The sequence below is a fragment of the Rattus rattus genome, chromosome 17, assembly GCF_011064425.1.
Source record: "Rattus rattus isolate New Zealand chromosome 17, Rrattus_CSIRO_v1, whole genome shotgun sequence".
Lineage (NCBI taxonomy): Eukaryota > Metazoa > Chordata > Mammalia > Rodentia > Muridae > Rattus > Rattus rattus.
This window is the reverse complement of record NC_046170.1, coordinates 37,021,283-37,037,890: the sequence shown is the minus strand read 5'-3', so window position 1 is coordinate 37,037,890 and position 16,608 is coordinate 37,021,283. Positions and strand designations below refer to the sequence as shown.

At 53.8% G+C, this 16,608-nt stretch overlaps 1 protein-coding gene across 1 annotated transcript in view; it reads right to left on the bottom strand.

The window, feature by feature from the left end:
* The window catches only part of Cmip (c-Maf inducing protein), a 205,635-nt gene that overhangs the window by 74,594 nt on the left and 114,433 nt on the right, over positions 1–16,608 (bottom strand). The window contains exons 2-3 of the mRNA XM_032887960.1: positions 7,521–7,646; positions 567–617 (exon numbers count right to left, since the gene is read on the bottom strand). Of these exons, the coding sequence (XP_032743851.1) occupies positions 567–617; positions 7,521–7,646 (177 nt within the window). The remainder of the gene's footprint in view (positions 1–566; positions 618–7,520; positions 7,647–16,608) is intronic.

Below are 16,608 nucleotides of genomic sequence, written 5' to 3'. Positions count from 1 at the left end.
CTCATCACCTGAGCCACTGGTCATAACATAACTCTTCAGGAGAGCTGGCCCGGGCCTAAGAAGTCATAGTAGAAGTCTGCTCTCCACACACGCCAGAAGCTCGACACTTCTATAAGGAGTGATAACAGGAGTGAGGGCGGAAAGTCAGCCCACCAAAAGGAATCAAGGCCGATGAACATAGCCAGTGTTTTCAACCCCTGCTAAATTCCCACTCTGCACGGCTTTCAATTCGACTTGCTCAAGGAACTTTCTGGAACCTGGAGTCCAGCCTTCCTGGATCCCCGGCTTTGCCCTCCCTCTGATGGAAGCAGGTCTCAGAGCTTCCTGGAAGCAAGGGAACAGTTGGATGGTTCCAAGCTGAGCAGCCACCTACCAGGAATCTGCTCCTATCACAAGGCATGGCCCTCAGGGAGAGGGCAGGAGCTTCCAGCAAGAGCAGGACCTTTGTTGAGCTGCCCAAGAGGTAGCGTTCCCTACCACCAGGCCTATGTCCTGCCTGGTTCTCAGCCATTACTCTCTAAGCCCCCATGCAGCCACTGCAAACCAACATCAGGGGCCTGACTTACCTTCCACTGCAGAGAATGGAACCACTGATCTCGCAGGTAGCTGTTGGCAGCCTGGAATGACAAGAACAGAATGGCAGGTCATCATTTTCTGGAACATCTCAGACCATCTAACTGGACTTCACACAAGTCCTTAACCACCAGCTTCTGCCCTGAGGCCCTGGTTTGCCTCCTAGAAAATTATGCACCCATCAAGAGCAAAATCAGAACTGAAGACATGGCCGCTGGTATGGGATAGTTTTGCTGGGTATAAGAGTCCTCACCCTGTTGGCTGGAGCACATTCCCTGTGGTTATGCATACTGAATGAACTTGGATAGATAGTGGGAATTGGCAGAAGGTGATATAGTTGACTGGACTAGTGCCTCTGTTTTGCCAGCACTGCTCAGGAACCCCATCACACACAGGACTCCCTCAACGATCCCTACAACAAGTTTCCAACTCCTTGCCCATATCTACCAGAGCTCAGCCTCGGAAAGACCCAGGCTCAAGTCCTGGCCTCGATCACAGCCTCACTATGAGCCAGCCACCCAGCAACACAAGGCCTTCAGAGGCCTCAGAGAGAGAAGCACCCTCTGATGGTCTGTGGCTCACCCACACCCCAGCCCTGTTCAGCACTGACCCCAGTATCTGGTCTCATGACACTGAGCCATGAGTGAATGGTGCAAATACCTTGCAGATGCTCATCAAAGGCTCTCTGGAGTAAAACAGCCCCAGCCTCGGCATGTGTTATCTCGGGTATAAATAATCTCTACAGTTAGCTCAGTCGAGGAGACTCACAGTTCTCATGAGTAAGTGTAAACCAGGCTGGTCCAGCTCCAACACAGTCCTGGTTAAAACCCTTGTCTACGCTTTTAACATATCACAGTACTGGGGAGGAGTCACAGGCCAACCACCTATGGTAGTAAAAGGGGCTCAAGGCCACAGTCTCCAAGGAACATCCAGAATCTGAGAAAGGAGATAGATTCTTTCCTAGACACCCCTCTCTTCTGATCCCAGCAGGCAACTTCAAGAAGATCAACTGATCTTGGGATGAGAGTCAAGCCCAGCCTACCCCGGTCTCCGCTGCCGCCACCTTCCTGATACCTACCTGTCTCAATGTTGCCAACAATCTCCTCCCCAGCCACACTCCTTCTGATGCACAGTACAAGCACACACAGCTTGGTGACATGGCCAGTGAGCGTGAGTTGTTGTGGCACGAAAGGGACCCTTCACTCGTGGGCAGAAGCTCTGCTTTTAAGAGTCAGTACATGATTTTTAGCCCTGTCCCATGCAGACACCGCAGAAACATCTCAAACGACGTGATGAGTACTCCAGAGCAGAGGCCCGGCATCCTCAGGGAACCAGGCAGTGTGCACCGGTAGAAATACTTAGCTCTGTTTTGAGCTACACAGGACTAGGGCTGCTTCCTCGGTACAGGGGATCCTAGCTTGTCTAATCTGCCTATCCCGTTCTAGCATGGCCTAATGTTGCACTGGGAATTCCCCACCTTCATCTGCTCCCTCCGATGCCCGCACAACTCCTTGCCACCTGGGCCACACCCAGAATGCCACTTCTCCGGGATGACTGTCTCAAGGCTGGCTTCCCTCTGCCCGTGCTAGTCTACCGTGATCCTGCCCTGTTCAGCTGTCCTCCTTCCTGCAAGCTACAGCTCTGTGAGGTTGTAAACTACGTGTACGTGAGCACCACCGCGTTTGTGAAACCCAGAGCAACAGAAAAACGGCTGGCATGTGGAATAAATAAGAGAGGACGGCTGAGTGGACGCACGCATCCATGAATATAGGGCAAGGAAGCTTAGATGGGTGCATGGGGAGTAAGGAGGGGATGGTTGGAACAATGTGCAGGTAGATGGTTGGGTCGGTACCTAGGTGGGTGGGTGCATGAGTAGATGGGTAAATACGTAGGTGGAGGTGAGGTGGGTGGAGAGATAAATATGTAGATACACAAGCAAGTGGACAGGGGTGAGATGAGTGGATAAGTGGATACACAGATGCATTGTGTAGGGAGGGGTTAAGTGGTTAGACGGTTAGGTATCTACGTGGATGGAAGGATGGATAGGGACACAGAGTGTTAAGTGGGTGAGTGGGTGGGTGTGCGTGCAGATGGACGGATGGGTAAACGTGTGGATGAGGAAGTGAGTGTGTAGACTAATAGATGAAGTAGGTAAGTAGACAGATAGGAAAGTAGGTGGGTGGATGGATGGATGGATGGAGGGGTGGATGGATGGATGGATGGGTGGATGTGGCTGGGTGGGTGGCTGGGTGGGTGGGTGGATGGATGGATGGATAGGGTGCATGTATGCAGATGGATGGCTAGGTAGGTGTGCATGTATGCACATGGATGTGTAGGTGTGTTCGCAGATGGATGGATGGGGTATGTATGTTGACAGATAAATGTGCAAGTGGACAGGTTCGCTCAAGTGGATGGATGCACAGGCATAGGAGAGGAAGAAAGGAGGGAGAAAGGGAGGGGGGAGAGAGGGAGGGAGGGAGGGAGGGAAATCTTAGGACTGATTAAATCACAGTAAGTACAGCCTCCATGCACCCATTCCCTGGAAATTTCACAACAATCCCTTCAGCTCTGACGCACCATGCTCTTGACTGCCGTGCTGAGTCTTCAGAAACACGCATGGTGGTGGTGGGATGTCCCAGACACCTGAGTACCACGCTTGGACTATGGGACTTGTAACCAAGGAGGCAAATACTAAAGTCTGGTTATAGGTGAAGAAAGGAAGCCTGGAAGCTTCCTCCCACAGCTCGGGACACTCTAGCACTGCAGACTTGGATCGCCCTCAGGCCCATCCCGCTCCTAGCCTGTTGGCCCCAGTACCCCCTAGGGAGCAGGTAAGCAGGCTCCTGTAGATATAGGAGCTGCTCTTCCCCTTGACAGCCAATGAAAAACATGGCACCTGTTGGCCAGCATGGAAAACAGGGTGAGCCAGGCAGTGTGTGACAAAGGTGAGACCCTCCCTCAGCAGAGGATGACAGGCAACACTCTTGAATCCCAGTACAGGCCTCCCTAGGTAGCTTCTGGCAGAGGACAAGTTTGTCTGGCTGTGCTGCAGCCGGGAGAGCGTCTCTGTGAAGTTCCCTGGCAGCCAGGGTGGCAGAAGAGAGGGACCAAGACAACCCAGATCCCAGGGAACGCCAGGTACAGTGAGTGGCCAGAGGGTGACTTGGAGGAGAATCCCCTGAAACCCCAGAGGGAGTCCTCAGCCTGCCTTGCCCCCATGGCCCCAGGCTGGCTTTGGTAGCTCTCTGCCTGAACCTGGTGATAAACTTCCCACAGGGCTGGCTCCAGGCAAGCCAGCCCAACTTCCTCAGCAGACGCTGCCAAGTTCCAGTTCATTGTTGCTTTGTCCGAGGTGAGAAAAACAGCCTGGAGCCTGCAGGGACTGCTCCCAAGTTCAGCTTCCTGGCCCAATCTCCAGGAAAAACAGCAAAGGGCAGCGGGAAAGCGCTCTCTCATTCTGTCTCTCTGTCTCTCTTTCCCCTCTCTGTCTCTCTTCCCCCTCTCTCTGTCTGTCTGTCTCTGTGTCTGTCTCTCTGTCTCTCTATCTGTCTGTCTGTCTCTCTCTCTCTCTGTGTCTGTTATTCTTTGTCTCTCTCTCTGCTCTCTCTGTCTGCCTGTCTCTCTGTGTCTGTTACTCTCTGTCTCTCTCTTCCCCTCTCTTCCCCCTCTCTGTCTCTCTCTGTTTCTCTCTGTCTGTCTCTCTGTCTCTGTCTGTCTCTCTATGTCTCTCTCTTCCCCCTCTCTGTCTCTCTTTCTGTCTCTCTCTGTGTCTCTGTCTCTGTCTCCCCCCGCCCCCCTCTCTCTCCTTCACTTGCAGTAAGGGAACCCATCCTGTCCCTGTCAGTTACTAGTATGTGGGGTAAACAGTTGTCCAACCCCCCTCCCATGGGGCTTTCGTGACCAGTGATGATGAGTGGGGACACTGTCAGGAAGGAGGGGCTACTTTCCCTCCTTACTTAACTGTCTGCTCTTCCTCAAGGGAATTAGAACTGCATCATTCCTCAGTGCTTAACACTGAACCAGAAGCCACCAGCAAGGTGCCTCAAACAGGACACACAAGGTAGGTACTTAGAAGCTGCCCTCCTCACAGTGGAGCTCACAAGAGGACAGTAAGGGAAAGACAAGGTTAGCAGGCCTCTGTTGTTGCTGAGGGAGGAGGGGAGGGGGGGGATCTAACATGTGCTCAGGGAGCTCACAATGAAATTACAGAAAGCCCAGGAACACTGACTGGCTCCCATGCTGGGCACTGGCACCTTGTCTCCTGCACCTACTGGAGGCTTACACTCTGCTACTTAAGAGGCACGCCATAGGAAGGTTCATTCAGCCTTTCTGGAACTTGCAAGTCAGGCCCCAGGGGCTGGACTTCTAGTAAGACAGGCTATTGATCTAAGAGATCCAGAATGCAAACAGGGAGGACACTAGGATTGGAGGAGGAAGACAGAGATGGATGCTCTGAGGCTAAGGAGACATTAAAGAAGCAAACAATAAAAGCTAGAGAGAGAGAGGGAGGACGGAAGAAGGAACGACAGACACAGAGACAGAGGGGGATGATGGGAGGGCTAGAAAACAGAGCAGAGCAGAGCCCTGGCACTCAGTGTGGCTCAGGACGGAGAAAGCACTGTTTCCAATCAATAGCGTCAATTAAACCCAAACTCACGTCACCACAGGGACTGGTGGCTGCAGTGCTCACATTCACTGCAAAACATTCCAGGACCTCTGCCATTCTGCAACAGCTTCCACTGGGCCACGACCCCCGGGCTGTGACCCTTTAGCCTAACTGGCTGCTCCCCAGGTCGCTTCCTACACGGGGACAAGGAAGATCTGTCCCTAGCACTGAGGATGTTCTTGGTGACACCTGGGCTCTGGGTCATAATAGTATGTCATTCAAGAATTAAGACAAAGCCAAGGCTGAGCTTCCGTGACACACATCACGAGGACCAGAACGCACAGCAGGGACCCTAACCAGCAGCTCTGGCCTCGCCCTGGGGAACATAATACACAATTATGGAATCTAGGGAGGAGGCAGGGACAGGCAGCCAAGCTAATGTGCCTCCCTTGGCCTGATGGAGGTACAAGCAGGAGAGAGACCCAAGGGGTGAGCAGGGGCAAGACTGCACCCACCTAGCTCTCTGAAGGGAGACCGCGCTGCTTCCCTGAGTTAGGCTCCGGATCACAGCGGGAGCTGGTGTGGCCTCCTCTCCTCTCTCCTCCTTCCTTCTTCTCTCCTCCTCTGCTGCTCCTGCCTCTGGCTGAGCAGCTACCAAGCAGGGGCGGCAAGTGTGGAGGACGCTGGGGCAGCCTGGTTTGTCAGCCCGCAGGGGGAGCTCTGACTCGTCACTCAGCCCACTGCAGCCTGGGAGAGTCATCACTACCACCAGCCAAGGGCCATGGCCAGGTTAAAGGGACATGCCCAGAGCTGGCCAGCATCTTACTCCTCTGACCCATGGGGATGCTCTAGCCTCAGAAACAAGAGGCCATTCTGCTAGTACATGGGAGCCACCATCAACAGAGAAAACAGGGCTCCCTGGCTATTTCCCAGTGTTCAGCCTTCTGCCTCTCAGCCCCTGATCTGTTGTCTAGTGTCCGGTCCCTTCAAAGGTTTTCTATAGCTCGCCAATGCCCTCAGTATATAGTCGGAAGCTGACAAGACCCTATCATCTAGACACAGTGATGGGCATCAACCTCACTCCTACCAGAGAGCCCCATGTCCCACATTCATACTAGGTGTGTCCCCCTCCAGGGCACCGTCATACTCATCACCCTGCACCCTCACATCAGTGCATATCCCTTGGGCGCAGCTGTCTCCCCGAGACCCAGTGAGTCACCCTCCTCTCCCCCTCTCCTCCCAGTCCCCCGGGACATGGGACATGTCCATGTCTGAATTGCAGCTTTGATAATCATGTGTTTACGGCTCAGTCTCCCCAGAGGCTGACAGGAGGATGAGGATGGGGTTGTAGGGCCCAGAGAGAAAGGGGCAGGCTTGAAGCCACATAACTGAACAAAAAAGGCATTCCAGAAGGGCTGTCCTGCTGCCCTTCGGGGTCCCCCTTGTCCCCTTCGGGGTCCCCCTCGTCTTGGCCATGGTTGCTTATGGGGTCAATTGGCCTCACACGGCCTGGCATTGCCCAGCCTTGCAAAGACCCAGTATTAGACTCATCAGCCGGGCAAGGGAAACAGAAGGGAGGCAAAGAGGCCAAGGGAGGCACAGCAGAGGCTGGTTTGTCCCCCTCTAAAGACAAGGACACAACAGACAGACCCGGGAAGCTCAGGATGAGGACAGGGTCACAGAGGGCAGAGCACAACATACTCCCAAGGCTAGCAGGGCCAACCTGGGTCTCCCATGAGGCTTGGGGGGAAGGAAAAGAGCTCTTTTAATAGAATTAGGAATTCTAAGCTGTTCCTTAGGGTGGCTACCCTCCCCCTTTCCCGCCACAACACTGACATAGAGGGAGGGGCAAAAACTAAGTCCTGATGACATCATCTGTCACCTGACCCCGGACTCAGCTGTTCTTTGCAGTCCTCTCCTGGCCTTCTCAGCAATTTGAATAGCACGGCCAATTCCCGCTCAACCTTCCGTCTGAACGATGTTCGTGTCGTTTCCGACTCACGTGCTCCCAGACACACAGAGCCGGTGTTTCCATCGTTTGCAAAAACAAAACCGAACTAACCAAAAAGATACCGGACACAATCCTCACTAAAGTCCAGCAAAGAGAGGATTCATGACGAGGCAATCCTCACAAGTTCTGAGGCCCGACAACCGGCCCGGGGACTCAGTTTCCCCGCTTTCCAAAACAGAGGCTACAGAATTCACTTTTCACAGTCTCAGGAGAACGAGCATGCTCCTAGACGGTGGGGTGGGCAGCATGCAGCAGGTGCTTAATCCGCGCACAGTCCTCCCCCTGCCCTCCTGAGTCAGGAAACTGCTGGCTCATGCTTACTCTCCCTACCTGCAGCAGGACGGTCCCTCCAGGGATCGTGAGCTGTAAACAGTACTTCGGGGCATTCTCCCAGGACAGCGGCTGAACGTCTTCAATGGCGCTGTAGGAGACCGAGTTTTCCATGTACCCAGACGGCTGTGGTGAAGAGAAAGAGAGAAACAAGAGCTGGTGAGCAGACAGCATAAGTACAGAAATGAGTCTACCCAGGGACCAAAGGAAGGACCAGCTCTCGGCTGGCGGCATCCCACTGTGGGAGAGGGGCTGTGGAGGGAACTCATTTCACACCTAGGGTGCAGAATGAAGAGCAGGCAAGGGAACCCTTAAGTCAAGGGTGACGGGGGTGGGGGGTGGAGGGGATCATCCCCTGATGACCACAGGACTCAGCACAGGGCACAGCTTGAATCTCGGCATCCCTCCCCAGCACAGCATCCTTCGAAGGCTCCTACGGTCACTCCCTACAGCGGCAGCCTCTGACCCATCCTGCTTCCTCACCCCCAAAGTCCACAGAGCACATGCTATCTTTCTTCGGTGCCTGGACCACCACATGGCTCAGCTGCATGTGAGAGAGCATGAGAAAGGCAAGCATGGGTCAGTGGTAGGGGAAGGCAAGACAGGCCTGAAGCCATCCATCCACACTGCCTCTGAGAGAGAGTCCTGTTGTCTCAGAGAAGCCATCAGGCCCTGCTAGGGTCTTCAACACCCCACCTCCAAAATGCTAGAGGTCAGAAGAATCAGTGAAAAGTTATAGCAAGCTAATAGTTACAGCAACCTCCCACAGACCGTTCGTGTGCACGTACTGCTCCGGGAACTCCAGGAGTGGAATTTCACAATGACTTTAGGGAGGAGGTGGCAGGGCCATCCGTGGAGTACACAGGTCTTGTGCCCTTCCCACAGCTAAGACGGAATGAATGTGTGCACTATGCCTAAGCTGAAAGAGGAAGGTGCAACTGAAGTCTATGGCCTGGGGAGCAGTTTACCACAGACGTTTAGGCCTCTGATCGTTTTCTTCTTTTCCAACCGACCCGTAGTGGCGGTGGGGAGAGCTGATGGCTAAACTGCCTCGGCCCCCCTGGTGCGGGTGGTCATCAGCCTTAAGTTAAGTGAATGACCAACTTAAGGTTGGTTCAACAGATATCCACTGAGCTTCTAGTATATTCTAGGAGTCGTGGTGAGTGTTGCATAAAACTAGAGTCCAGTGTGGGTGAAGAGACAACAAACAGACCATCCCCCCCAAAAAAGAGTAAGCATGGGGGAGGGGGTGGAGAGAAAGAGCGAGTATCGAATGCAGCAATCAAGACGGTCACGGTGACAGGGGCCACAAACCAAGGACTGCATGCAAAGGCCTGGGGAACAGCGAGGGAGAGGGCTGAGGGGAGAGGTCAGTCAGGCGCAACTCAGGTAGCACTTCTGGGGTGTAGGGATCACACCCCCAAGGGGGAAGGTGCTGCAGGAAATTCCAGCAGCATCACCGAGAACAGAGCCAGGAGGACAGGGTTGGTGGGAGGTGGCTGGCCACAAGCCCTGCCCACCAGTGCACTGCTCTCCAGCAGGACCCGCAGAGCATGATGTCCACCTGTGCAAACCACCCGGTACGTGGAGGTTGCTGCAGGCCACCTCCATTCTACAACCTGGTCTGGTCGTCCACAAGCAGCCTGTGGCTGAACCTGTGAGCAAGGCTTTCTGGGAAAAGGCTGGGTATAAATAAGCGTGCGCTGTTTTTAAAAGCCAGATTGATCGCTTTTCCACTGTCTGACTCAGCACCTGGCCCAAAGCAGTCTTCAGAGCCATTAAAGACCTATGCTTGAACCCCTTGCTGTGTGTCATTAAGTCAGTTACAGCACCTCTCTGAACCTGGCTCCTCTGACAGTAATTTCGTAAAACAGAACTGTGGAGAATATTCCAGGGGATCTAATTTGCCAAGGGCTTACTTAGCTCAGCATCTGGAACAATATTGAAGATACAGTTTATCTCCAGTGTCCTCGTCCCTCTTCCCCAAACTCCAAAACCCGAGTGAAGACAAAGTATTCCTCAAGACATGTGCCCAAGCCAGACATCCTGAGGTTTACCTGCCATTGGAGGCACAAGGGCTGAGCACGTGAGGCCAGCCTGGGCTAACAAGTCTGTGTGTCCAAAGCCAAAGAGGTGTCCAGCACTCATGGAGGACGAGAAATGCCTGAGCCCAGCTGAAGAGGTTTTAGGGGCCCAGGATGAGCGATTTTGCTATGGGATCTGGGGACACAACGGGGCCAATGGGAAACTAAGATGACCGACCAGGGCCTGGACCACAGCAGTAGCACAGAAGTATTGGGTCCTCGGGTCAGGGCCACCTTGGCACACTAGTGTGGAACACTACAGATGGGCAAAGCGGTGTGGCTCAAAGGATACTGTTCTCATCTTCCCTGCTCTCCTCTACATACGAGGTTCCTCTGTGGTCACCGCAGGCTAAGCTACCTTGCTGCCTCTGCTCCCAAAGGGTCCTCACGGGGACAGGAAACTCGATGACATGTGCGGGCAGATGTGTCACACCCACTGAGACCATGCTACCCACAGCAATGATGACACAGGAGCCAGAGTCACCAGCAGACAAGAGGGGAATCAGAAAGTAGGACAACTGAGACTTCCCAAGGGAAAATGGGAAACGCAGCTCTCGGGCACAACTAAGAATCGGGCTCACAGCGCGAGCAAGGTTCCAGGGTGCCCTGGTGGAATCAGACGGGAAGCTCGGGGCTGCAGGGGTGGACTGGGCTGATGGAAGGAAGGCAGGGCGTATTTGCTGGGGTGATCTGGAACCAGTTCACCCCAAATGCCTGCTCCTCCTGGTGGTACCATCCATCGGCTCTCCTGGAGCTGCACGCTCATGGGTGGATGTCACTATATGTAAATGACAACTCACACTTGACTAACAAATGCAGCGTGGGAAGGTGAGGGACAGAGTTTAAGCATTCGGATAAAATTAAATCAGGATCACTCGCGAACCCAGCCTGAAGGTCCAAACCCATAAACCCAGGGGGCCGAGGTAAGATCACCAATTCAGGACCCGCCAGGGCTACAGGATGAGTTCAAAGCCAGCCTAGGCAGGTGAGGTGGCCACGATATAAAATGTTAAGAGGGCGAGGGATACCACCAAGTGTTAGAGTGCTTGGTCAGCATGTTTGAGAACCTATATTCAGTTCCCTGTCCATCCTTCCCTCCCTCCCTCTCTCATCCCCCCATTCATTAATACACTAAAGTATTTTTTCTTTCATTTTAATTTTTACTGTTCGTAACTCTGCATCTCTGTGTGTGTGTGCTGTGCACATGAGCCACGCACAGGTACACAGAGGCCAGAGGACATCGGGTGCCCCATGATAAAGTTATCACTTTCTGCTTACCCCCTTGAGTCAGGGTCTTACTCAACCTGCAGCTGGCCTGCTTTTGTCTAGACTGATTCGGCTTCTGCCCTATGGGGTTCAACCTGTCTCCTGAGACACTGGGAGTCACAGGTATGTGTAGTCATGCCTGGCCTTGACACGAATGTTGGGGATTCAAACCCGTGTCCTTCTGTAAAACGAGGTCTCTTACCCACTAAACCAGGCTCTCCTGACTATTCTTAACCATAACTTGTATTACTCTCTAATGTGCACGTGCGTGTATGCGTGCGTGTACACACACACACACACACAGACGGTTTATATGTGGCAATCAACTTGTGGGAGTCACTTCTCTCCTTCCACCCAGGGATCACGCTCGGGTCATCGAGCCTTTACAGCAAGCTTGCCGCCTTTACCCAGTGAGTCATCTCGCCGGCCCTAAACAAAATTTTTTGCTGAGTCCCAAATCAAGCCTGTGCTATACACCTAGGAGCATCCACTCCGAGTCTCCCTCTGCGCCTGCCCTCTCTGTCGTTGACTGAGCGGCCGTCCTGCTTTGCGTGAGCGATAAGCAACTCTGAAGTGAACATCCTTGGGAAGCCTGTTTTTCTAGCCTATATTTAGGTTTATTTCTTTAGGCCAGATTCCCAGAAATGGAATTACTGGGACAAAGGGTTAGAGCGTGTTTTCTGCTGTTGCCAAATTACTCTCATTAGAGAGATATTAAGGAGTCCTGGGAGCCCTGGCCAGGAATGAGGGACCTACTGCTTTCTCCGCTGGGCGCTACTCTCCGGCCACACTCTAACAAGGTGGGCTTTGTCGCTAGAGTTTCTGGACTGAGCTCCATGTTGGGTCAGCATGTGCTGGGTGCTGAGGGCACCGATGTCCACCACCCAAGGTCCTGGCTTTTGGGGGTGCAGCCTTCTGGGACACTGCGAGTTGTGCATTGGGGACACTGCCATTTTGTGAGAGGTGGGGACAAATCTCTGAGCTGCCGCAGTGTTCTGCTATGGGACTATTATGGGCTAGTGTAAGAGGGCCTGCGTTTTCCAGAAAACAGAGGATTCTGGGATAAGTCTGGCTCGAAAGCATCCAAGGCCTGAACAGGAGACAGAGCAGGTGGCTGGAGGGTCCCTCACCAGTGTTCCTGTCCCCGAACCCCAAGACCTCCCGAGCTAATGCTTATATTAATTATCTGCTCTCTCAGGCTTCTCATCCAGAGGGGTGCTCGTTTGGCAGCCTTCGCCATCCTGTCTTTCAGAGATCAGCTCCGCCATCCCAGCCTATCGCTGGTTTCCATGGTGATGAGCACATGACTCATGAGTCTTCAGCCCCCCAGGACGAGGCTCCAGGCTGACTCAAGACATGCGTTCCAGTGGGATGGGGGGGCTCCCACACCCCAAAAGGAAAAGCTATCTGGAAAGTCCCTCTATCAACCACTCCAGACTGGAGCCGCTGAGTGCTGCAGAAGCCTCATGCTGGCCCGGGGTTGTAAGCAGCGGGCTGGCTGTCACTCTGGCAGCCGGCTGAGTGGGACTTGAGTCATCCCCTCCAGGGAAGCCGAAACGCAAGGCAGGGTCCTTTGGTGTCATCACGGTGGCAAGGCAGTCAGGAGGCCCTGCTCTGGTCTCCAGGAGGACGCCACATGGCATGGCAGGAAGCCCCTTCCAGCGCAGGTGGCCAGGGCACACTGAGAAGGTCAAGGACAGACAGTATGGCATCTGTGTTCCCGATGGCCGGACTGCCAGGGACTCGGAAAGAACCCTCTGCGACGCAGGAGACACCCATCATGCCAAGAAGCCAACACCTGACAGAAAACCACCATCACCTGCCCGTTAGACTCTGCCTGGGTGAATCTGTCTATTGAGAACACTGCTACACAGGCTCAGAGCTGAGGCCCTGCCTTACCCCTGTTTGTGGCTGGATACGCCCCACTGTGCGGACCACCTACATGGTCTACCACTTGGACCTCTTATCCTCCCATTACTGTGAAAAAGCCTTTGTCCTATTGCCTTTCCCATGAGGTAACAGGAAGATACCTACATCAAAAACACGGACTCCACCCGTCGGATCCCACTCTCTCAGGCCTTATGCCCAAAGCCCGACCCCACCCCACCAAATCCCACCCACCACAAGCCCCACCCTCACTAAGCATAGCCATCCTCCCCGCAACCCATGACCACTCTAGCCCCAGCTGAGCGCTGGACTTTACTCAACCACACTGCAGTGCCACGGCAAGCAAGGGAGCTATGGTCACCCGGAGGAAAAGGAGAGAGAGGCCATGACAGGTCACAGGCTGCCCGCTTCCCACCATGATCCAATCTCTTGCAACCACCAATATAGAGACGTGGACGGTCCTGGTCCGTTTATCAACTCCAGGTTGGTATGCATCATGCAGAATGGGGCTAAGGCCAGCAGGTTCGAGGGTCTGGCCTCCCACTGATGCACAGCTGTGGGGGACCCTGCCCACCTGTAACAGCAGCTGCACTACAGCTGGACCCCTCTCTTACAAAGAAAAAGACCCTGCAGCAGGGCCATCCCAGGGCTGCATGAAGACAGTAAGGAGGCATACAGAGGGCTCATCAATCAGGAAGCCAGCCCTGGCAGCTGCCCCCTTTTATGGCTAAATGCCTCAAGAAGTTTAGTAACAGAGCCAAGGCTGGCTATTTCCGTATCCCGACCCTTCCAAGCCCCGTCTTCTCTGCGAGCATGGGAAAGGTGGGAATTTGGTCCCCGGGCCTGGCATCTGTCCCAGCACGTGCCTTTGCCACTGAAACAGTTGATGAGTGACTCAAAGATTTCCCCCAAGTCAGCTCCATTCTACCCAGAATCCTCGGACTTGTCTAAAAACAGTTAACAGCCGGGCAGGTGGGACTGGAACTGCCTACAGGTACTGCCATTCCAAGGGACCCTGGGGGAGGTCCCATTGGGTCCTCTTCAGAAAGAAGAAAAGGAAGAAGTTTCGGGGTCCGGGGCATACATTACGCACAGCAAAGTGAGCTCTCAACGGTACAGGAACACAGAACCCTTCTCTGGACTTTCATAAACTTGGGGGAGACCCTGACCTTGAACCGTTTCTCCACAGCAGGACCAGGAGGACCTATACACTGTTACACACCGGCAAGAGAGCCTGTAAGAAGAAAGTTCGAGGGCACTGGGGGTGTGCTCTTGTCCCTTGTCACCCTGCTTGCTAGCCACCACAAAGTGAACAGATCTGCTTTTCCAGATGCTACTGCACTGTTCAGCCTCATCCAAGGCCAGAAGCAACACGGCTGCATGACCATGAACTGAAGTCCACAAACGCACGAACGAACCCTTTCTCCTTTAAGTGGATTGTCCCAGTAAAGGAACTCTTGGCGGGCACAACTCTCGGGGTCTGCACAAATAAAGCTGCTGTCTGTGGCATCCACCCGCGCAGGGTCCTGCTGAGAGGTGCTGAGAATTTCAGCCTTGTCTCCAGCACCACCCTTTCTAAGAATGTCTAACCGCTGCCCTTGGCTGTAACCCGAAGTTCCGTAGAAGCACCACACAAGTTCTGCAGAAATTTCCCAAAGGACAAATTTGGGGGAAAGTCCCCAGGCCCATTCGTTCTTAAAGGAAGCCATAAGGCTCAGCCTCTAAGGCATAGGAGATTTCTCCTACAGCCATCCCCGTCCCTTTGGAAAAACAGGGATGCTCGGATAACACAGATGTGCGACCTGGAACTCCAGCGGCAGGTCCACATCCCTTACTCTCCTCAGCGTGCCAGACCTCGGGGTAGGATCGTAGCCCATTCACAGGCCCCGCGTCATCACAGAAGGGATGGGGGTGGAGCAAAGCCTTCCAGCAAGACAGCCTGCTAGAAAATAGGGTGGGGGCGGGGGAGGATACGGATGACAGCCCGATGACAGTCTAGACCTGGAGGCTCTGGGAGGTGTGGGGACTCCAGGGTACTGCAGCCCCTCAGTTCAGCCTGAGGACGGAGCTGACAAGCACTGTGCATATGAAAGGACTCAAGGCTCACAGCCTGCCCTCACTTGAGAGTAATTCACAAGGAAGAGACCCAGGGCAAAAGCCAGCCTCTGGTCACCCATGTCATCACGGCCAAACTGACTTTTTCACTTTGAAATTTTGAGTGTGTGTGGACGGCAGGTACCTGTGTGTGGTTATGTGTGGCTGCCACAGGACAGCTTCACCTTCCTCTTCAGGAGCCAGCTACCCACCTTGCTTTCTGAGACGGGGTCTCTCCTTGGTCACCTAGGAGGTAGGCTAGACTGGTTGGCCAGTGAGCCACAGAGTCTCTCCCTCCCCCTCTAGCTTTTTACATGGGTGCTGGGGACTGAACTTGGATCCTCCAACAAAAACTGCCCACTGAGTCATCTCTCTGGCTCCTTGCTGGAATTTTACGTAAACAGAAGGAAGGCCCTGGGCTAGTTTTGATGACTGGAAAAGAAGCACTCTTTTTCCTGATTTTTATCAAGCTGTTCTACTACTCTGGAGAGACGTGGAACGTGACTAGAGCAGGGGCTCTCAGCCTCACTGTGTTTTCCCCGTGTGTGTGCCAGGACCAGTTTACACAGAGCCCACATGTGCCAAGCAGGGCAGGTGTACTAGGGACCTGTCCCTGTCCACAGGAAGCACATGCAGAACGGCAAAGAACACAGGTGTTCATGGCCGTCTCCGTTGCTTTCAAAACACAGGAACTGCCGGGTCCCGTCTCCCCCTCCATGCACATATATGTCTGCAGCACCGCAAGCCAACATTCTGACAGCCAATGATCTCTGCTGTCCTCCGGTGATCTGCTCGGACGGTAAGGCAACAAACACACGCCAGTAAGGCAAAACCCAACATGCCACCTTAGTCCTGACCCTGGCTGGCTGGGGCCTGGCTAGACCAGTCTTTCTGAGCGTCAGTTTCCAGATTGTGTGTGTGTGTGTGTGTGTGTGTGTGTGTGTGTGTGTGTGTGTGTGTGTGTGTGTGTGTGTAGGTCCACAGCCCTGCCCCTGGTGGGATTCCCTGTAGAATGGTGGTGACAGAGAGGTTAACTACGCGAAGCACGTGGGACATTCAAAAACTGTGACAAATGTGAGCGAGAAAATGAGTAAGGTGACAGGTAGAGGCAGGAAGCTGAGCAGGCAGGTTAAAGAGGAACTCACGTTCTTAGGAAAGGGGGCCGCCAGGGGCTCCACCAGGAGCGCTAAGGGAGATAGAAACCATCTCCATCTTTGCCTGTTGGTTCACTTCCTGTCAGCTGGACACAGAGCTCTTTGGGGTGAAGGAATTATACCCCATCAGATTGGCCTGTAGGCCAAGTCTAGAGAGCATCTTATTTGATTAGTGATTGGTGGGGGAGGGCCTAGCATATTGTAGGTGGTGCCACCCCTGAGCACGGCGGTCCTGGGGTGTATAAGAAAGGAGACTGACGGGTTGGGCATTTAGCTCAGCGGTAGAGTGCTTGCCTAGCAAGCGCAAGGCCCTGGGTTCGGTCCCTAGCTCCGGGAAAAAAAAAAAGAAAGGAGACTAAGCAAACCATGGAGAGCAAGACAGTAAGAAGCACCCCTTCATGGCCTCACCATCAGCTCCTGCCTCGAGCTTCCTCCTTTGAGTACCTGCCCTGACTTCCTTCAGTGACAGTGTGGTCTGAGAGTTGTAAGCAGAAATAAACCCTTTCCTCTCCAAGTGTATTTCTGGGTCATGGTGTTTCACCACAGCAACAGAGAGCTCACGGCTAGTAGCTCTGATGAAAGCTCAACCAGCCACCAACACGG